The 21,755-nt window shown below is 55.2% G+C and overlaps 1 protein-coding gene across 6 annotated transcripts; it reads right to left on the bottom strand.

The window, feature by feature from the left end:
- Positions 1-1,204: 1,204 nt before the first annotated feature.
- On the bottom strand, positions 1,205-20,232 carry EGFL7 (EGF like domain multiple 7). Of its 6 annotated transcripts, XM_055793890.1 has the most exons (10): positions 20,063-20,231; positions 15,184-15,252; positions 9,521-9,706; positions 7,687-7,809; positions 7,371-7,483; positions 6,541-6,636; positions 4,972-5,136; positions 3,998-4,062; positions 3,470-3,632; positions 1,205-1,452 (listed from the first exon to the last, which is right to left on the bottom strand). In XM_055793890.1, the coding sequence occupies exons 3-10, from the start codon at positions 9,598-9,600 to the stop codon at positions 1,430-1,432; spliced, it is 828 nt and encodes a 275-aa protein (XP_055649865.1). In that variant the 5' UTR covers positions 9,601-9,706; positions 15,184-15,252; positions 20,063-20,231; the 3' UTR covers positions 1,205-1,429. The 6 variants fall into 6 exon arrangements, with proteins under 6 accessions (XP_055649865.1, XP_055649861.1, XP_055649862.1 ...); XM_055793886.1 differs by having other exon boundaries at positions 1,205-3,632; XM_055793887.1 differs by having other exon boundaries at positions 1,205-3,632; positions 20,178-20,197.
- Between the last annotated feature and the right edge of the window lie 1,523 nt (positions 20,233-21,755).

The raw sequence follows: 21,755 nt of genomic DNA, 5'->3' as shown, positions 1-21,755 counted from the left end.
CCCTGTCCCCACCTGTGCCCCACAGGCAGAAGAGCTGTGCCCCAGCCTCATGCTGAGCCACAGCTTGGCCTGAACTAGGAGGACAAATGCCTGCAGGGTCCTCTCACAGGGGAAGAGGAAGGTGCGTGGATGTGAGCCCATGCTGGAGCAAGCACCTTCCCAGCCAGTAACGATTCCCCAGCCTTGGTGTGTGCAGCAGGAGGTTTTATTTTGGTACAACCCCTGCAGCATGCTGTTGCCCACATGGCACACAGCTCATCCTGCAGCTCCACTCTAGGCAAGAAGGAAGGTGTTGTACCATGTCTGTGGTGTTTGCTCTGCTGTACCAGTGTCCTTGGGCTTGAGCAAACAGTGCTGGCGGGGAGGTAGGGGGGTGTGTGCCGCAGGCTGACAGCGCCGTGGCTGTTGAGTCTGGGAGGGACCAGCTAACTCAACACCCGGTGCTTGTGCCAGTGTAAACACCTGGGTGTGCCAGACCTCTGTTCCCCAGTCCAGGCATGCAAAGGACTGTCCCTCCTTCCTTGGCCTCACCCTGTTGGCAAACTGAGTGGCACGGGTTGTCCCCGTCTGATCTGTACTGATGATGGGAGTGTCACAGGGAAAGGTTTTCTATTAAAGGAAGTGAAATCAGATTCTCCACATCTTCAGGCCCCAGTAAAAGCATCACCCTTGTTGCTGCTCTGTGGGGCACAGGGATGGTGCAGAGGACTGCAAGCAGGGACAGGTAAATTCAGAGCAAGCTGCTGCAGTGGCCACGCTAAGCAGCAGTGAGGCCCAGCCACCTCCAGCACTTCGGGAGGGAGGCTGGTTCCAGAGAGCAGAACAGGCGCTGCAGGGATGGGCACCCGCTCCCTGTACCCAGCCAGCGCAGCACCTCTGCGGGGAACAGTCACACCCGTCCCCTGCTCTGATGCCCAGCTGGGGGCTGTCCCCTCTGCCACAAGCCCTTTTGGGCTGTAGCCCTCCAAACGCGGGGCTTGTCCTCACCTTTTTTGGGTGGGAGTAGGCAGGGGGAGCATGGCAGGGGGCAGCTGTTCTCTCCGGCCAGGTCCATGCTCCGCTGGGCAGGCAGCGCAGCCAGCCCTGTGCTCCCTGGGAGCCCACGTGCCAGGGTAACGCTAAGGAAAAGCCCAGTAAAGCAAAGCACCACGCGGCTTCGTGTACAGCCAGTCTCTCTGGCACAGCCGGACAGGCACTAACGGCATGAGGTAAGGCATTTATTTTCTGCCTCTCCAGCAGGAAGGGGGTGAGATGCTGAGGGCTCAGAGTCCGGTTTGGAAGTAACGGCGTGACCTTTGATAAGGTGAGCTGGAAGAGCAAATGATGGAGATGCTGATGGGAAACCAGCCTTCTGCTACCCCGTGCCTTCCTGTAGGTGGTGTGGCTTTGTCCCCAGCCTGGGGCCTGCTCCAGTTCCTTGGGTGCTCTGCTAGAGTTCATTCTTGCAGGAACCTGGGAAGATGGAAAAAAAAAAAACAAACAACACCCAAACAATGCAGCGATGCTGTTAGCCAGGGTTTCGTTTGTCTCTTTCCCCAAGAAGGATGAGGTTGACCTCAGCCTCTCTGAGCGTCACCCACACTTGCTGCTTTCCCTTTGCCAAACAGCCCCAGGCTGGCTCTGTCCTGCCACATCTGGGAGTGTCACTCTCGCCTCCCCGGTGTGCCGCAGTCCTCGCCTTGGCCTGGGAAGGTCTGAGCGAAGCGTCCCAAGGCACGGGGGACAATAACACTGGCTGTCCCAGGATGGAAGGCTGGGACCAGCCTGTCCCCACTGCAGACACAGCCAGTGGCTCTGTGTGACAGTAATAGAAAGCAGGTGCTGCTGGTCCCCAAAGTCCCCAGTGCCCGGGGGGCTCTGTGGGCTGGGGAAGGGACTGCACGGGGCAACTGTGGCACAGCGACATGCAGTTGTGAGCCTGTCGTGCTGCTGACTGGCTGTGTCACAGCCAAGCATTGCCAGTCTGTGCTGAACTGCAGGTAATTCAGACTGAGAGGGGCTAAAACGTTTATGGCTTCAAGAGATCTGACCTTGTGCCTTCACTGGTGGTTTAAAGGAAAAGTTTTTCAGTCCCTACACACATCCCCACTGGGCAGATAATTGGAGAGTGCAGTTGTGTCTCAGCATTCATTGGTGACATGCTTCACAAGGCACAGAAAATGGATGGCTGCTTCACTCTCTGTGGGATGCCCTGCAAGCCCCAGTGCTTGCTGGAGTACGAAAGGACAGGCTCATGTCCTCCAGGGACTTTCAAGACCATAAGAGGGACAAAAACAAGTTTTGCTTGCCAGAACAGGCTTGGCAGAAGTTAATTTCAGGACTTAGGAGTCATCCCTTGGAATAAATCCATGTTACCTTGTGATACTGCTCACATTCCTTGGTGCTGTCACTAATAATATGTACAGGGCACTACTAGGAAACTCTGTCTGCTGGAACACTCGGTGGTTCTGATGATTACCCCTTTCTGAGATGTTTTTTAAGTGTCTATTTGCAGCTATTTAGTCTTCAAACAAGTTCTTTGAAGTCTTTTATATCTAAGCCATTACTGCAGGCAGTGAACTGGGACTGGATATGCCCTGACACAGTTTCCCCTTAGACTTTCCACCCCTCTGCCATGAGCACCAGGCTGCTGCTGCTGCTGCACACCAGCTCCTGAGCTGGCCCAGCCATGCCTAGTTTCTGGGCGTGTTTGGCTGGAATTAATGGGAAAATGAGCTGCAAAGAGCTGCCTAACAAAATAAAGCGTTATATGGTTTGTGCTCTGCTTTTGAGTCAAGCTGCAGTGCTCCAGAGGGCTCTGCACACACCTCAGGGACCCGAGGGGACACTGCCCTGTCCTGCTCTGTGGTGCCGTGGGGACACAGAGGGCAGGACCCCCCGCCTTCAGCCATTTCACACATGACAGCTCTCACCAGCCTCCCTTCTTCAGTCTGCTACTTGCGAGACCCTCTCTGGTCCACTGCTTGGCAAAGGACTGGTCTGTAGGCTTCAAAAAGAAATGCCTAAAATTTCCCAGGCTCATAAATCTGCCAGCTTCTGCATGCTCCCTAAACTTTCCTGATTGACTTTTTGGACAGTTAATTTCCTAAGGGCTGGAGTTCCTTTTCTAAGGACTAAGTTATAACGGTACAGGAAGGGAATGCAGCCAGCGAGAGTGATGACTACGTGATGTGACCCGCTGCTCAGAGTGGGCTGTCTCTGCCCCAGAGCCACATTTCCATGTGCTGATCTTAGGATTTTTGGCTGCTACAAGGGCAGGCAGTCAGATGGTGCAGCCATAGAAACAGCTTTGAAATTAAGCTAATGGGCTGTTTGTGTTCATCTTTTATTAATTACAGGCTGCTGAGCTTGAGGGAGATATAGATTAATAATGGCATATGTGTTACTGATCTCGTTGGCCCACATCTGCTCACCGTGGCCGGCGTGGGAGGAGTGACATACTTCACCCCTGCTTTTTCCAGGCACTTACATGTTTCCAGCCGCTCCTCAAGGAAAGAGATCTGCTCACTCAAGGAGTCAATTCTGTCCAGTTGTTGGAGGGAGTGGGACAGCCAGCTGATGGGGTCTGCGCCGACATCCTCCGGCGCAGATGGCATGAGGTTATGGAAGGGGGCCAGCACCAACTGCAGCTTCTGCAGGGAGAAGGGGAGCTGTGAGTGTGTCCTCCCCAGCCAGGAGGACCACCCAGCGGGACGCAGCACACTGCTGCCGGGGTGCACCCCACCGGGGCGGCACGCCGAGCGGCTCGTGGGGCTTTGGTTATGTTCAAAGGGTGTCGCTGGGCTGGAAGAGCTGCTGCATGGGCGCTGCTGCAGCGTGGAGCACAGCTGGGATCGCTGGGGCCTGAGGCCAGCACAACGTTAAAAATAGAACCAGGGCGGAGGAAAACCCTGGCTGCAAACAGCCCCGGGTGGGAGCTGGCTGAGTGCGGTCTTGTGCTGCAACAGGGCAGGGGAGGCAGGACACGGCAGGGCCGAGGCGTGTGCTGAAAGCTCACCTGCTCCAGCGCTTCCACTCTGCTCTTCAGGTCTTCCATTTCTTCCTTCATTTCACTGGGAGGACCTGAAAAAGTGACCAAGAGAAGGTCACTGAGTAAAAGCCCATTGCCTGGGGTGAAGCGGAAGGTGCTGGGGAGAGACATTGCTGCAGGGCTCAGGCCAAGCTCTGCTGCTTTCTGCTCCCCTCCTAGTGAGCCCCCCAGGTCTGCCCCGTCAGGACCAGCCCTCAGAGCATCAATCGGATCCAATGCCTGCTGCAAGCACTGGCATCTAGTCCTGCTGCTAACGTGCACAAGCCTCTCCTTGCTGCTGGAGTACCTGCAACGAAGTGGGGAATTTTTCAGGCAGTGGGGTGATGCTTAAAGGATAAGACATCTGATGAAGCCTGGCCTTTCGTGCCCATGTTGTCAGATTAGTGGGCATCCGGGTCTGCCCTGTCCCAGGGTGTGCACAAAGGATCGTCCACGCTGAGGGCCCTGAACAGGGGATAAAGGCAGGTGGCTTGTGGGGCACGTGCAGACGGTGCCCTGGTCTCCCAGGCGTTTACTGCATGATGCCTGTGCTGGCCACAGCGCATTATTACTCACGGTACGAGTTTGAAGTGTCACAGCGCGTACCAAAAGTAATAATGGGCCATCACCAGCGGCGCCCGCCGCTCCTCATGGCTCCGGACTTGCCCTGCAGGAAGGATGATGATGATGGAGAGAACAGCCATGTCCCAGACACCGCAAGCCACAGCCAGGCTCTGTCACCCTTGCAGACAGACCAGGGGCCGGATTTGTGCACAGGAGAGGTTGTTTGGGTGGTAGAGGGACTCCTGGGTCACTGAGAATAAAGCTGAGGGGTTCTGGCTGTCACCCCCCCTCCTGTCTCTTGTCATTCCTGCTCCAGCCACCCTGCAATGCTGAGTGTTAATCCCAGCTTTCACTGAGGGCCCCGAGCAGCCAGGGGCTGAAACGGAGGGACAGGTTACCTGCTTGGCTGAAGGTTTCGGGCTCGGGCGCTGGCACCAGGGGCTGGCACGCCTTGTTGTCGGCAGTGAGGCTGAAGCCATCCCGGCAGGCACAGTGGTAGCTCCCAGCCGTGTTGACGCAGAGCTGGCCGCACCCGTGGCTCTGGCTGGCACACTCGTCCATGTCTGAAACCACAGCTACAGCTCAGCGAGGGCAGAGGTGGTGAGGAGGCGCTTACCAGGGGCGAGGGGCGCGCACGGGCTTAGGCACAGTGAGGATGCAATGGGACCCCAACAAGTGCCCAAGCCATGCGCCCCAAACAACTGGTATTTGTGCTGGGCACAGGTCTGGGTGCTGTCAGCACTGCAGGGTGTGAGCAAAAGACCTGCCAGTGCTTTTGCACCCGGCTGGAGTAAACCTGGGCCAACCTCGAGGGGGATCTGGCCTCCTTCCCTCCGCCCGCTCCCCTCCACAAAAGATCCAGAAACAAAAGCTGTGGTCAGAAATGTCCCAGCTCTGGCCAAGCGGGCGCAGGCAGCGCTTGGCTCTCATCCTGGATTTATGGCCGGGGTTTTGGTTCCAGCCAGCTGTGGCGAGGAGCTATCAGCCTTTCAAGTGTGTACAAAACCTAGTAACCTCTCCTCACACGGGGGAGTTATTAAAGCTGTTCCCACAAAGCAAAATGAGCTGAACCGCTTCCCACGCCCGGGTGAATCTGTTTTAGGCAGTGGGAAAATCCTTTCCCCCCTGCGCTGGAGCCGGAGCTGTCAGCGATGTGCTCAGCCCTCCCTGGCCCAGCATGGGTCAATGCCACACACTCCTCCCCTGCCTTACTGGAGGGTGGAAAGCCGGGAAATGCTGTGGCAGGGGTTTGGACCATGCTGCCTGATTTCCCTGTGCTCTGGCAAGGAGCATCAGGCTGCTTTCATGCTGGAAAAGAGCTCGGTGCCTGGAGATCACCAGGCTTCTCCTCCACCCCTGGATATTTCCAGTTTACAGATTTAGTCTCTGCAGTAAATGGGCACCTTAGTTTACAGCAAGAGTTTACAAAGCCAGGGACATGGGTGATTACAAATATGCAGTCTCAGGCCCACTCCACGAGTGCGACGGCTGCTCTGCAGAAAGGCTTTTGCTGGCTGCACAGTTGCGGCGGAGTGCAGCCTCTGTTCACGCTGACCCAGCACAGAGCAGCAGCAGAGAGGCAACGTGGATGCCAGGGCTGCACACGAGGGCTGGGAGCACTGAGGCAGCCACAGGGAGGTCAGAGCTCCCCTGGGAGCTGAGCTTCCCATCCTTTCCTGCCCAGACCATCAGGCATCACTGCCCTGGAGCAATACGTGTAGGTGTGCACGTGTGTGTGCGGAGGGGTAACACACTGGTTCCCCTCTGCGGTCTAAGTAGCACCAGGCATGTGCCAAGGCTTGGTGAGGAGCCATGGTGCTGGTCCCTGTCCCCCCCCAAGGGACTGGTCCATGGGCAGAGGACCTCCAGAGCCCTATGGCAGCCCTGTGGCTCCCAGAGAAGCTCTCCCAGTGGCAGTGGGGCAGGCCCGATGCAGGGAGCCCGGAGGGGAGCAGCATGGCCAGTACCTGTCTGGCAGGCTTGCCCCGTCCAGCCAGGCGGGCAGGCACATCTGCCGGGGAAGGTGCAGCTCCCGCCGTTCTGGCATGGCACCCAGCAGAGAGCTGCAAGACAAAACACAAGAACAGTGTCACCAGGCAGCTCTGGGGGTCCCAAGCTCCCTCCCTGCCACCGTGGATGCGTGTACACACACAGCATGTACAGACACCCCAAAACGCAGCCCAGCACCAGCCTGTGGGCAGGATGCTCTGCCCCAGCCCTGCACCGGTGGAGGGGTTGACTTGGCCGGGGTGCACAGGTCACAGGATGGGTGGGATGAACAGGACCTCGGTTTTGCAGCCTGGAAGAGGCCGAGACGCCTGTGGCCAGCACAGGGAGGGGGGGGCGACAGGCAGCAGCGGGTCCTGTGAAGCCTCTGGTGCTGTGCTCTGAGCTCATCTGGGGATGGACTAGCTCCTGATGTGTTTTGCATTTGTTTTGTGTTGTACATCACAATTGCCTCCTGAAAGCATTTCTCTTCCATTACCACTGATTTATACAGCAAGGACTTACTCATTTTATTTATCCTCTGGTAACTATAAAGTTAATAAGCGATCCCAAAGGAAAAAGGCCTGCGAGGCAGCAGAGAAAGGCTGGGAATTAATCACAAATTGAACCGCATTTGGTTGTGACACCAAAAATTTAAATGCTTTCCTACAGGGAGAATCTGCCTGACAGGCAAAGTGCTGGTGAATAAGAGAGCTGGCTGCTGGGGCCTCATCCAGGGACATGAGCTACCCGGCCCACCGGCCTGGGGAAGGGCGAGCACTGGCACCGGGGTGGCACGGCAGCCTCTTACCTCTGTTGCAGCTGAGCGTGTGGCTGTTAGCCCTGCTCCAGCCGGGGCAGCATGAGGCCACAGACTGGGATATCTGCTTGTACGCCTGCCGGTAGGCAACCCTGTAGATGGTCCTGCAATGCAAGGATGGAGCTGAGCTGGGTGACGGAGCATCTGCCCCTCAGCCCCCCATCCTGTTGTGGGTCAGCCCCCCTGCGCTGGCACCCCCTGCCTAGGGGCAGGAGCCTCTTCCCCGTGGATCAAGGCAGGACTCCCCGCTTCCACAGCCCCCTCGGGTCGCTGGGAGCAGGTCCGTGGTGCAGGCAGCTGCCCTCACCTGTAGGTGCTGCAGAGGCGGTGGCCCTGGCAGGTGGTGAGGTAGGGCTGGTACACGGGCTGGACGTGGGACTCGGTGTAGGCGGCTGCCTGGCTCTGCGGTGTCGCGGCACAGACTCTGCGGCTGAGCAGAGGGGAGCAGATCAGACACCGGCTAAAAACCAACCCACTGCTCCTCCCTGGGGCAAAAGCACTCCACCGATTTACACCAGCTCGGGGCACGGCCTGACAGTTCCTCTCTACAAAGGGCTATTTAAACGGCAACAGCTAATTGCCCAAGTGACCCAGGAGGCTACTTCAAGCTGTTTCAGGGCAGCAACACAAAGCTTGAGCACTGCAGGCTGCACGGCCTCCTCCCCAGCCCCTGCCCGAAGGCGCTGATGCCTCCTCGTACACTCACCCGACACAGTCCCTCCATCCCAGGGGAGCAGTCGGGGCCCAGATTTAGGGGAAATTTACTCAAAGCAGTTCTCCTTCCATTCATCACCTCCCTTCCCCTAGAATGACTCACTTTCTGGGTGGATTTTTCCTTTCTGAGACTTTTGCACTCCTGAAACGGATGCCCCTGTGGTCACCAAAAAATTGATGATTTCACAGGAAGGGTCAAGCTCACCACAAAACAGTAAAGGCCAGATGAAAGTCGCCCTCCAGTCCTCCTAAGATAACTGTGATCCAGTCAAAAACTTTCCCAAGGTTAACAGCCAAAGTGGTCTTGGTAAAAAACTCTTTTTTTCAACACTTTCCAGCCCAAGCAGGTCAGTCCCACTGAGAAACTCATCTACTTGTCTCAGCCTCCCAGCCCAATTAGAAACTAGAATAAAAAGCCTGGGAATTAGCATGGACATCAGATGGCTTCCATTAACTTCAGAAAACTCCTCTCAGCCTCACTGATTAATGCTATAGACGATGCAATTTTTAAATGGCAATTGTTTGCTTTGCAACATTTAGACTAAAGCTATAGCTGCAGCCCGTGCGTGCGAGCAAGGAATTCAGCCTGTGGTTTTAGTCATGACCAGAATGCAAAAGGTTTAATGCTAGAGGAGAGTATTTCAACGTAAAAACAAACTGCAGAAAATGTGAGCTGTATCTGGGGGGCGGGTGCTGAGTCGAGCTCCTTTTGGCTGTGCAAGAAACTGGGGCACTGAGCTCTGGGCTTGCTCTGGCCCAGTGGGAGCTGAGCTGTGCCTGTCCAGGATGTGCTGGGATCCAGGGCGCCTTGTCAGACCCAGTTCCTGGAAAGAGAAGGGGAATCACAGGAGCTGCCACTCCTGGGCTTATGGGACCATGGACCGCAGCTGCCGCAGCATCCCAGAGAACACAGGGCACAGCAGGCAACAACCGCTGGGGATTTCCACCCCTGCATCTCCTGGGCAGTGCATCTCCTTAGAGCTGGGAGGCAGCATCCTCCTTTGATGGCTTGTTTGCAAAGCTCGATTGGTGTGATAGCAACATTGCACACATATTTTTCTGCAAGGATGTGCTTGAAAGACACAACAATAATTCATGAACAGCTGAGGGCCTGATTAGCTTTTGACTCTCCCACATAAAAAGCTCAGAGTGTCTTTGTGTCCTCTGCACGGAGCTAAACAGAGCCAGAGCATTTTCTCTGAGAGGTTTTTTTGTTTCCCTGACAAAGCAAACAACCAGCAAAGGGCTGTTGAGCCCTGGCTGCCCCGAGAGGACTCGGCAGAGCCTTTTCCCACCTCCCTGCCAGCCCGGTGAGCTGCCTGTGCACATGAAACCCGGCTGTCTGAACAAGGGCTCTTACCACACTGCACCTCGCTGTGATGTGCAGATGTGCACACCCGAGGGATGCAGACTAAATGGGGGCTTACCCTGCCCTGGCAAAGCCATCTGTGCTGGTCACACTGAGGATGAAGAGGAGTCCCGAGATCAGGGTAGCGATGCAGTGCATGTCCTGTCCGTCCCGCGGCACCCAGGGCTGCGCGGCACAACCGAGTCTCGTTCTTTGGTGGGATGCGCTGGCTCCTACCGCATGTCTCACCCTTCAGCGGGGAACCCTGCAACCGAGAGAAAAGCGGTGTGAACACACCGTGTCGGTCCCAGCCGGTGACGTCTGACAGAGCCGTGGGGTCGGGGTCAGCCCCTGCTGCCGGGATCAGAGGGACAGTGCTGGGTCAGCGCAGGCCCTCTGAGGGCAGCACAAGGGGCTGGGGCAGGAGCACACTTGCTGGCAACAGAGCAGTGTGACATGCTAAAGCCCAGGGGAAGCGGGGACACAGCCATTGCCAAGTTGCTCCTGTGAACCCCTGGCAAGGCAGGTGCTCCTCCAGGCACAAACCCACTTTGCCCCACTCAGTTCAACAGCGATTGACCCTGGGGGGACGCCTGGCCCAGCACACAAGAGATGCTGGGGGCCACACAGTCACTTCTTGAGGGGCAGGGAAGGGACCTGTGTCGCATGAAATACCCTGCCAATTCCAGGCAGCAAGGGCAAAACAATGGCCCTTAATTTCTTAATCCATACAGCATTGTAAAGCTGCTTTTCCCACCACATAACACACTGAAATCTGATCTTCTTCTCTTTAAAATACAAGTTCTTGCCAGAGAAAAGTGCTGTAAGGGCCATATGTACCGTCTGCAGAGTCAGTACTGACTTGCAAATAAAGAGGCTTTGATTTTCTAGCAAAGGAAAAATATGAAACGAAGCTGAAGATGGTCAATAACAGTATCTAATGTGAACAGTATCTAATTTAAACAAACCAGTTGGCCTCCGGATGGCAGCAGTTAAAGGAGGAAGAAATAAAGCAAGCCACCTTAAATATATGCCAATTAAAGAAAGAATCAGTTTTTCTAATTAAACCTTGAAAAAGGAGTGGCTTTACAGGGAGGCAACACAAGAAATACCCTTCTGAAACTGCAAATATGGTGAGCTGCAAATAAACGTTTTAAAATCCCCAGGTGATATGCAGTGGGATTGGGCTGGAGAGTTGCAGGCTTATCCTCAAACTCCTTTGGGACAATTCCTAATGCCAAGTCAAGTTGTTACAGATAACCATTCCAAATCTGCAGACCCTGCAGGTCTCAAAGCCCTTCTCCAAGGCACTCCATAACATCTTTTCCTTTGTGCAGGTGAAGAAACCCAAGGCACGCAGAGGTGAAGACACGCATCTGGAGAGAAACCAGCCTGGTGCCTTCCTGCCCCTTAATATCAAACATCTTGTGCTTATTTCCACGCAGCGATAGCGCTGAGCAAGGCAGATCGCTGGCTGAGCAGCCCCTTCCCCTCCTCACCCAGCCCAGGACTCATCTCAGTCCACGAGCAGGGCACGCGGCTCTGCCTGGCTGAGCAATAGGGAGGATTTTTGTCATTTGTTATTTTGTATTGTTATAAAATGCAATCAGGACCTCACTCAGTCCCTGAACTTGGCAGAAGCTGAGGGTCTGGCTCCAGGTCACAACATACCCACCCTGCTCCTACCATGGTACCAGCTATTCCCATGCAGCTGCAGCCCAGCAGGGAACTGCAGGTGCCCAGACCCATCTTCACCTCCACACAAGCCCAGCTTTGAGGGTATAAGCATGATTTTGGTGATAAAAGCCTGTAGTCCTCCATTCTCCTCCCAACGTAACAATAAATTTCATCTTCTAATGATTAATATATGGTATCTCCACCATCAGGAAATGGAATCTTGGTCATTCTGCAGGAAGGATTTAAAAATATAGTGAAGAAACTTGCTTTCTCCCCAGTCCTCCTGGAGACATCCCAGCGACACTAGTGTGCACAGATGGGCTAACTCCCCACTGCTCAGCCAGCCAGCTTTTCCCAGGGCTATACTGGGACACATATTTTCCTTACAATCACAGATGCCCAGACTAGCGGTGCTTCTCCAGAAGTCTCTTAAGTCAAACTTTGCCAACCATCTCCATCCTCCCACAGGATTCCCGTGACTGCTGTGGGAGCTTTCCCTATGGGGAAGGCAAGAAACACAGGGCACAAGTCTAAAATATACAGAGTTTGGTTTTTTGCTTTGAAATGGAGCAGCATTGCCCTACCTCAAGTGGTCACAGTGTCCCTCTGGGTCATAAAATTATAGTTGCTTCATACCAGAAAAAGTTTCAAAAGTGGAAACATGGTAGTCTATACTTGTCTTTTTCATGAATTTATGAAAATCAGCCTCTTTAAAGCCACAGAAGATCCTCCAACCTGTTGCCACTACTATTCTAATACTCTTAAAGCCCACAACTTAAGGAAAACCTTTTCATGCTTAAGAAAACAAACCCAGAGTTTTTTGTCACTGCCTTTCTAGTCCCTGAAATGAAGATGTGAAGCCCCATGGTCTGGCAAGTGAAACTATGTGGGTGCCTCTGAGCTTGTGCTGTTTCAGGGGGGCAGCAAAGTCTCCCCCGTGCTTCTGTGATCTGGGGGTCCCTCTCCCACCAGCCAGAAATGTTCCCATAACTCCCCTAAGTCTGCTCTTGCATAACTGGCCACAGCAACCAACGGGAAAATACAACCCACCGTGTGAGTGAGCAGTGTTTTGTCCAGCTCTTCCCATGAAACCAAGGCTAAAACTCCAGCTGATGGCAGCAGCAGGAATCGGGGTCTGTCTGCCAAGGGTTGCAATGAATCCAGTCCCTCAAGAGGATGCAATTACCCTCACGGGAACACAACAGCAACAGCCTGGCCTGGTTCTACAGGTGAAACTGCTACTCCCAGCTGTGCACTGGATCCGGTCTGTGCCCTTAGAGCCAAACCGTCCTGGAGAGGGTCAGCAACCGCAGCGGGGAGATGGATTTTCCCTTACAAACACCTCCAGCTGTCCCCTGCGCAGGCTGGGATGCAGGCACCGCGGGGCACAGCCACAGGGATGTGGGTGCCGTGGAGCAGGGAGGGGGACACGGCGGAGCGGGCTGCGGGGATGCAGGCGCCGCGGAGCAGGGATGCAGGGACACGGGTACCGCGGAGCGGGCTGCAGGGACACGGGGACGGAGGACTGGGCTGCGGGGACACGGGGACGGCGGAACGGGCTGCAGGGACACGGGTACCACGGAGCGGGCTGCAGGGACAAGGGGACGGAGGAGCGGGCTGCGGGGACACCGGTACCGGGGAGCGGGCTGCGGGGACACGGGGACGGCGGAGCCCGGCGCAGGGATGCGCACCCCGGCCCGCAGCAGGCCGAGCCCCGCTCCCCGGGCGCTGCTCCCCGCGGCAGGCGGAGCCCGGGCACTGCCCGCCGCCGCCGCCGCCGCCGCCGCCGCCGCCGCCCCGGGGACACCTCCCGGGCCACCCCCCCCCCGCCCCCGCGCTCCCCGCCGGGACCCCCGGGCGCTCCCGCTGCGGCAGCGAGTCCCGCTCTGCGAAACGTCCCCCGCCCCCCCCGTCCGTCCCCGGCGGAGGATGCGGCCGGGGCCCCCCCGGGCGTGCCGAGCGCGGGCGGCGCCCGCTGGGACTCACCGGTGGCGGCGGCGGTGCCGGAGCCGCGGAGTCGCCGCCGCGCCGCGGCCCCCCCGCGCATTTCCTCCCCCGGCCCGAGCCGGTCCCTCCGCCCCGGCCCAATGAGCTCCCGGCGGGAGGAAAGCGGAGCCTCCCGGCCGGGGGGAAGCGCCGGGGCCCGGGGAGCCTCCGCCTGCCCCCCGCCCCGCCGGCCCCCGCCAGCCGCCACCTGCCCCCCGCGCCCCCGCCGAGGTGCCCCGGCTCCCCGGGGGACACGCAGCGACACGGCAGGACCTCCCAGAGAAGTCTGGTCCTGCGGAGGGGACAAGCAGGGACAGGGCAGGACCCCCTGGAGAAGCCTAGTCCTGCAGGGGGGACATGCAGGGACAGGGCAGGACCCCCTGGAGAAGCCCAGCCCAGGGTGGGGACACACACTGGTGTTTTGCCCCATATGTTGTCGCTGCCTTGCTGGCCCCAACTGAGATGGGATTGCAGGGGTTCCCTGCCCTGGCATTGATCTGGAGCCTTACCTGCAGGCTCCCCACGGCAGGCTGCACCCCACAGCACTGCCAGCCCGTTTCTGCATGCCCCACATTGCGAGGATGCAAGACCCTGCCCCCCCCGCCCCCTTCCCCAGATCAGCTTGCCTGCGTGGGCAGGGGATTAATGGCAGGAGAGGGAGATCCCACCATAGCCCACAGCCCCTTGCCCAGGGGTGTTTAGACTCCCAGTCCATCACCAGTGCAGTGGCCAGGGCAAATTTTTTTCTTTTTGCTAAAAAACCCTGTGGTTCTGCACTCCCCAAGAGGACATAATCTTTCCCTAGGTTGCAGACCTCACACGCCGCACCAGTCCATAGCATGTCCCCGTGCCCCGTTAGCCCCCCACGAGCTCATTACAACAGCAAAGTCCTCCAGAAGCAGACAAACTGCCAGGACAGGGAGGCTGGTTTGTAGCGAGCCCTAAAGGATGCTTAAAGGATTCCCTGGATCCCCCCTTAGCTGTGGAGCAGCCTGAGGATCGACCCGGAGAGCCACCCAAAGGCACCAGACAGCCCCACGCAGGGTGAAGCCCTGCTGGCTTGCCAGCACCTGCCCTGGGACAGGCTGGGCAGGCCAACCCCCCAGCTGCCTACAGGCTTCTTGTGTTAAATGCCCAGTTATTTATCAAAGCGATTTCTGCAGTTCGGTTTGTGCCAAACTGCCACTTGTTTTGTCTGCATTTTTCTCTGGGAAATTAGAGTACAGAGGCTTATTGTTTTTCAAATGACTTAGGCGCCTGCCCATGCACAGAACTAGCCTTAAAGATAGCAGGGGTCTGATGTGCAAATGAATGGCAGGATACAACCCCCTGGGAATATTTGTTCCCATTAAGCTTTGCAATTTTCTTGAAAGCATGTAAGCATTTAAAGGAATTATTTACCAGTTAAGCCATAATGGCTCCAAAAGAGCAACTGAGATCCCTGGCCCATCCCCTGTATTTCCCAATGGATATGCTGAGGCTGCTGGTTGAACTGGAGCTGCCTCAGTCGTGCTGCACCCTCCAGGGAGGCTGATGGGTGCCAGGTGTGTTGGCATGGGGCTTTCGGGTGGACCGGTGTAAAAGGAACATAAACTGCTTTGGTGAGATCCTCCCTGGGGAGGGGAGCAGAGCAGAGGGGGATTGGCTCTGGGACATGCTGGTGAAGATGGAGCTTCATTGCTGGGAGGACGGAGCGCAAGGGAGACGGGATCCCTCCCAGCAGCAAGGAAGAGGCTTGATGATGCTGGTGGAAGTGCAGCTCCGTGTTACACAGCATCTCACAAGGCACAAACATGTTTGCTCACTGTCTGGATCCAGCCTACCTCTGGGGAATGGTTTCAGCTCACTTAATCTCATAAGCATGAAGCACAGGCAACTTTTCCCAAGAGTCTTGAAGGGACGGCAATTATCTCATTATGCAGAAAGTGTTATTGTTTTTTCTGGTGTATGGGGGAGATGATCAGAGCCTGATACCCAACTTGTCTAATAATTGCAAAATGCTTTTGGAAGCCAAAGGAAAGCTCCTCCATCTGACCATACTGAAAGCACAAGATTTAATTTTGCCGCCAAGACACTCACCTTATCCGTGGTCCTCCACCACTTGCCCTGGGCAGGGATCCTTTTCTTAAGGAGCATCTTGATTTCTTACTGTTAGAACAGAAAAAGCCTGCTGTTACACCCCCCTTGTCATGCAGGCAGAGATCAGTGACTTGCTGGTGTGGATGGACCTGGTGTGGGGTTCCCTGGATGCTCCCAAAGGTCCTTGCAGAGTGGGGTGGAGGATGAAAGTCGGATCGTGGCCACAGCGTACCTGTGTCTGGCATTGGCACAGAGCTCACACCGCAAAGGCTCGTTGGTGTGCCGGAGAGGCACGGACACTGTGATAGCCGTGGTAGGGCACAGAGAAGCCCATGCCTTCCCTGCTGTGCAGTGCAGGCTGCACAGTGGGTGTTTTAGGAGCATCCTATGGGTCCTGATCCTCCCCTTGCTCACACAAACTTGCGGTGCAGATCACCTTGCTGTGACACCCATGGGAAAGGCCAGGCAGACCCACAGTGCCTTCACACCCTTTGGGGTTCAGCAGGGGTACGAGCAAAGGCTGAGCAGGGCAGAAGCCCTGGTTCCACCTAATGTAGCTCCAGGGCTTTGCTGACCACTCAGCTATCCCCTCCAGCTATCCCCTTCCTAGTGCCCAAGGCTGGGATTTTCCAAGAGCGCAAGAGAACAGGGTGCCCCATTCCTGCTTACACTCTCCTGGATGTATCCAAGTTCCCCTACACTGATTTGTGATCACCCCCCCTGTACCCCAACGCTATATTTTACCGTTTTCAGTACACACACACACATGCTCATTTAAGGACAAAGACCCCTAACTGCCCAGGCAACCTTTGCACGAGTCCCTGGGATCCCAGGTGTAAATCTAATGGTGAGAAAGGGGATTAATTTGTTGACACCCAGCATTCCTCATGGCACTCATCCTTCAGCCCCTTGCGGGACAATATGACCCAGCACAGGACTGAGCATGCCACCTTTCAAGGTCTACGTTAAAGCCTTCTCAGCCATTACACAATTATTCCCTAAGTGCACTGCAGCATTTTAAAATTCTGCAAGTATTTTAATTGCAAAATGTTTGCTTTTCAGTTCCATTTACTGGGTCAAATCTTTGCTCAGGCAAGTGCCCATGTCAGCTGCTTAAGAACTGCATATAGCCCATTAAAAGAGCATTTAATCCTCTGTTCTTAGGGAGGGTTCAGTGTCTTATATGCTAATATTCATTATGCTGGGAGGAAATCCCCCAGGACGCTGCCTGGCAAAGTTCCCTTGAAAGCAGAGGAGTTATGCCAGTTCAGAGAGGGGGAAGATCAGATCTGTTGGCTCAGTTAGTATCGGTGTGATGAGTTTCCGACAAAGGCAGTAAGGGATTTTGGCTCCTGACTGCAAGTCTGTCTGAATTTGAAGTCCTCCCTGGACCAGCGTTTTACATGTTTCCTCCAAAGCTTTCTCCCTTGAACACTAGAAATGTACTCCCACGACATCTAATATTAATGCTTGTCTCCAGGCCAAGAAAGAAATGTTTCTGCCCAGCCTCCCCCTTAGATTTTACAATGTCGAAATCTCCTTGTCTCCCACTGGTTTTACCAGCAGTGTGAGCTACGAGGCATGCTGAGTGCTGGCCCGGAGCAGGTCTCAGGCTGAGCACCAGGCTGGCTGAGAGGGGGAGATTTTCACACCCCTCCCCATTTCCTAGAGCCCGTCCTGCAGACCTGTCAAGCACATCGCACCCGCCCGGGCAGCGGCACCAGATCCGACATCACCCTGAGAGCATCCCTAGTGGATTGAGGGCTGGAGGTGTGGGCTGGGCTGGCAGCCGGTTCCCTGCGTGGTAGGTGAGCTCGGAGGGTGTGAGGGTGTCTGGAGCTGGGGTGAGTGGGCTCAACTTTGCTCTGGTTCTGGAGGCATGAAAAAGGAATGATTAACAGAGGAAAATTAATAGGAAATCAGCACTAAGGTCCCACATCAGGAACCCTCTCTTGAGAAAGGAGTGCTAGCAGCCCATCACGGTAAATGGGAGATGCCCAAGCATGTGAACGCTTCCCCAGACTGGGGCTAGAGATGCTGAAGTGGCAGATAGAGAGAGATGAATGGGGAGACAAACAGAAGAGTGACACACATACAGATGCAAAACTTTTTAACTACTACAAGCCATGGCTGACCCCATACCTGCTGTGTACAATGGGCTCTCACTGGCCTCTGCAGGGTATTGCACAGAACTGGAAGCACTTGCTAAAGCAACAGGAATTTTTGGTGCTTCTGAAAAAAGGAGGAATGGCTTTTCCTGGTTTAGGACAAACTCTTCTGCTGAGGCTTTTCATAAAGCTGTTTGTAAACTTTGGAGCAGCCCCTGTTCTACAGACCTCTGTAAGGAAAACAACCTCCCACTATTGTATTATGTCCCATATTGTTCTCGGTTGTGTCAGCTGCAGACCAGTTATCTCAGTGGAAATCTAGAAGCATCCGTTGATGTCAGTGGGATCAAAGCAGGTCAAACCAAGAGAAGTACTTGGCCCATAGCTCTTGGTCTGTCGTCACCAGTTGCCCAGCGCTATGCATATTATGACTGGGGTCTGATTCCCACAAAGTGAGGGTTTTTTTGCCTGAGTAAGGACTTTGCAAGCATTAAGTATCTCAGGACCGGACCGATATGTTTATAACTTAAGGTGACCGTAAAGACATACAGCAGCCTAGCTGTAGCTGTGCAAAAACAAATGTGTGAGCAGGACAACATCCTGTAGCCAGGTTTATTTTCTCTTCTGTGCACACAGATGAGCTCTTATTTAAATTTAGGCAGTAATAGCTGCTGCATAGAAGCTAGCAAGTGATTAATCTCACCCAGGAATAAACCAAATTTTGCAGCTTTTTATGAAATTTCCCTGGCAAAAAGTGGCATTAGTCATCAGGGAATGGTCCTTCACCCCACCATTACCCTCTGCATTTTCCCAGTGAATCACTCCCCAAGGAGCGCATGGGAAATGCAATGGGAAAAGCTGTGTGTTGCACGCACAGCTCGGTCCCTTCATCACGACCATCCCAGTGAGCAGCTCAGGAGGGAGCATTTCACACAAAGCTGGGGTTTTGCTCCAGTTATCCTTCCCTGTCAGAAGAAAGTCTCCAGCTCTGGAAACCTGCACTGAGCAGAGCGCCTCTCTGCAGTCACCTCCCAGGTTACGGGCAGGATGGGAATCCAAGTGTTCACTTTGGGAGAAAGGATGGAGAGTGAAACAACATTTCTGATTGTCCTCTTCTGTTTGCAGAGACCCTTTTCTTTATCTGTCTGGTCTGAAACCTCAGGTTAAATCTTCCCTTGTGTTTTGCCATGCCCTTCTGGTGCTGATGTGACTGTGAGTCAGGTTCGTTTACTCTAATTTGTTGCAGTTTGTAAATCTGCCTCCCCAGAGCCAGCCCCATCTGCAGCAGTTGAGTCTGGGAAATGGCTCAAATGAGTGTGCAGCCCAGATTCAATTTCTCTTCCTTACCTCTAGGGAAACTTGTGCAGAGCTGGTAGTTTAAAAGCATAGAGGGGGACTAACTCAATCAGCAGAATGAATGCTAGATCACAGGGAATAACATTAAAAATCTGCCAGGGCAGACTCGGTGTTTTCTGCTTCTACCCCAAGGAGAGGCGGATTTTTAAGGAGGCTCAGAGTCCAGCCACCACATCTGGGCTTCTGTCTCGCACAGCTTCCCAAGCGGTAGCAGAGCCTCCCAAACCACTTTTAAATTAATTTTATCACTGACAAAGCCTTGTTATTTCTCCTTATGTTTGATTCTCTGCCCAGTGAATTGATTCAGTGAATTTTAAACCCTAGGAAAAAGTATGCTGGATTATTTCTACCAAAAGCCATTCACTGCCGTGGACCTACTTCATATTCCCACACAGCCAGTGCCTGGTATCCCAGCTGCTCCTATCCACAGTCAGCCTTTTATCCCCAAATACCCCAGATGCCTCACTGAAAGCCTCCTGCTCGCCTTGTGTAATGCCACAGATTAGGATGGTGGGACCCACAAGCCTGCAGGTATCTGAAAACAGATAGCATGCAAATCGCCCAGCTCCACGGGTATCAATTTGAGAGGCTTTGCTGAGCTCCTGGCACACACACCCCGGCACGCTCCAGGCTCGGCCATCATCCAAGGCAAGCCTCAGGTCTGCAGGAGAGCAGGGATGCTCCCTGCCCACCTGTCCTGCCCCTGTGCAGGGGCCAAATGCTGCCGTGGTGCAATCTGAAATCAGCAGCGTGGTGTCACGGTGCGGGGTCCCGCCATGCCAAGGGTGAGTGGCACCACCGTGCGCTGCACAAAGGGGAGAGAGCGTGGGCAGAGGCAGCGCAGGTGGAAGGATGAGCAACATAGTGGTATATCAAAGGTGTTCAGAGAGCAGGCAGATGGAAAAAGAGAATGAGTTATGGGAAGGAAAGAGATTTGCTAAGAATTTCCAGCTGTCTCACAGGTATTTGTGCAAGTGTATGCAGCCTTCCTTTACATGCACAGGAGGTAAGATTTACCTTCTGAGTTCTCTGCTCCTGGAAAACAGTCTGAGTGCCAGTGAGGTGAATTAAAAATAGTAATTCTGCAAGCTGGGCTCTGCTCTGAGCAAAGTGGTGCTGGAGAGGCTCCTCGGCTCGGCACGTGGCATGGCTGACAGCAGAGCCAGCCTCGCTGGGAGCAGCCGAAGGATGCTTTAAAAATCCATTTGCTCCGGCAGCCCTTTCCCAGTGCTGTATGTCCAACCGGCCCCCAAGGCTCCTGCCATCGTCTCTGCCTGAGCAGAGGCAAAAACCCACCTGGAGCTCACAGGGTCCGGCCTGGCGAGGTCACACTCCCACTGCCCCCAGTGCCAGCTCCCCATCCCGTCCCACCCGCCCCATCCCTGCTGCCGTGATGGCTGCGGCTCGTACGGTACCTGCTCCCCGCCGTCCCCTGCTGCGCCGGGAGCAGCCCCACCGCCGTGCTCCCCCGTGGCTCCCGGCGGCCATCCCTGCCTGGCCGCCCTGGCTCTGGCGGGCCTGGGCACCCACCTCGCACCCCCGGCATGGCCGGCCGCCGGCCGCGCACAGGCAGGAGGTGGCTGCTGAGGTGGAAGGGCGGCTTTTTATGCTTTTCTTCCTGTATAAATCAGGCCGGGGATGGACAATCCCAGACAGGACTTCCTGTGTGTGTTGTGCGCTGATAACGGGCGCCACGAGGAGAACAAACACGGCCGCCCCGCACCCGGAGGGGGAGAGGGGCCGTGGGGCGGTACCCCCACACCGTGCCCACCGGGGACAGCCACAGGGTGCCAAAATGCAGAGGAGGCAACCACCGTCCCCAGGGACATGGGGAGGGAGAGAGCTGCCCGGCTGGGCTCCCTGCCGGCACCTCACACCAGGCCCAAGATGGCTGCTGCCCCCTGCCCTCCTGCCTCGCTGGCGTGGGGCACATTTCAGCAGCGCCCACCCAGGCACCTCTCATTCCCCCTCAGAGGGGGTGGATGGGGTCTGGCCATCCCTCACAACCTGTGCCAAGCATGGCAGGGCTGGCGGCCATCTTAAGAGGGAGCCATGTTGATGTTAGGCACCAATGGAGCTCTTTTGGGGGTATTTGTGATGCCCTGAAATTTGGGTTACAGCGCAGCAGTCAAGTCAGTTTGTTGGATGGCTTGTCATCGCTGTGGCACTGTCCCCGTGTCAGGAAAGAGTGAGGTACATGGCGTTTGGGCCACTAAACCTGCAGGACATCACCCAGCAAAGATGGTGTCTTCAGTGATGGGCACTAGAAAGAAGTGTGGAAACAACCGCCCCAGTGCCCTAATTTTCAAGACTATTCTGATGCAAAGCTGATTAAGACTTCAAATTTAATATGTCTGTATGTGTGACTTGGAATAGTACAATTTTAAGTGGAATGTGAAACTCTCATCCAGACCATGCTAGGAAAGGAGATAGTTTGGAACATGAGGGCTGTGGCGGTAGGTGCAATCAGGCTGCCAAGCAAGCAGCCCTGTGGCTGCCAGGCCATTGCTGCCTGCAGGTGGGGGCAACAAGACCCCCCCAGAAGCCTGTACATCTTCCTTCTGTCCTGGCAGAGTGCACAGCACGGGTCTGGGGACGTGTGTCATCTGGGGCTCCCCTGGAGCAGAGCTGCAGCCCCAGCTCATGCCGCACACGCCTGGGTCCTCCTGATCTGGGCAGCACAGAGTACTTGTGCACAGGCTTACGCTGAGCAAAGGATTACTCCCACCCTTATTCAGCAAAGTATTACTCTGGGCAAGTCCCCTGGGAGTTGCAAAATATTCTGTGTTTATTTATATAAATGCATGACTAAAGAAAGACCCCACTTGTTTTCCTTGGCAGACCGGTTTTTAAAAGGCTGTTTTCTGCCACTCATCCTTCTCTCCAGCAATAGGTGATTTTATATACTGCGTGCTGCCTGCAGTGAGCATTGCCAGCTGATGAACTCCATGGGAGTGCATCTGTCCAGGGGAGTCTCTTCCAAGCGAAAAGAGTGTGTTTGTGCTTGGTTGTGCATGAAACGCTGTGTGTGTTTGTGTGCATATGTTACATTAACTTGTAGGGAAGGTCTGTCTCCCTCTGTTTTTCTGCTCAGTGCTGAGCTAAGTT

This window comes from Falco peregrinus, chromosome 1 (genome assembly GCF_023634155.1).
Source record: "Falco peregrinus isolate bFalPer1 chromosome 1, bFalPer1.pri, whole genome shotgun sequence".
Lineage (NCBI taxonomy): Eukaryota > Metazoa > Chordata > Aves > Falconiformes > Falconidae > Falco > Falco peregrinus.
Note: the sequence above shows the minus strand (reverse complement) of the source record. Positions and strands in the feature narration are given on the sequence as shown.

Bases quoted from the DNA above. Each gene is read 5' to 3' on its own strand.
- EGFL7 (XM_055793888.1), bottom strand. From the start codon at position 9,600: ATGCACTGCATCGCTACCCTGATCTCGGGACTCCTCTTCATCCTCAGT. The intron at 7,810-9,520 runs GTAAGCCCCCAT...CCCTCTGCTCAG, and splicing joins GATGGCTTTGCCAGGGCAGG to CCGCAGAGTCTGTGCCGCGA. The intron at 6,637-7,370 runs GTAAGAGGCTGC...TTTGTCTTGCAG, and splicing joins CACGCTCAGCTGCAACAGAG to CTCTCTGCTGGGTGCCATGC.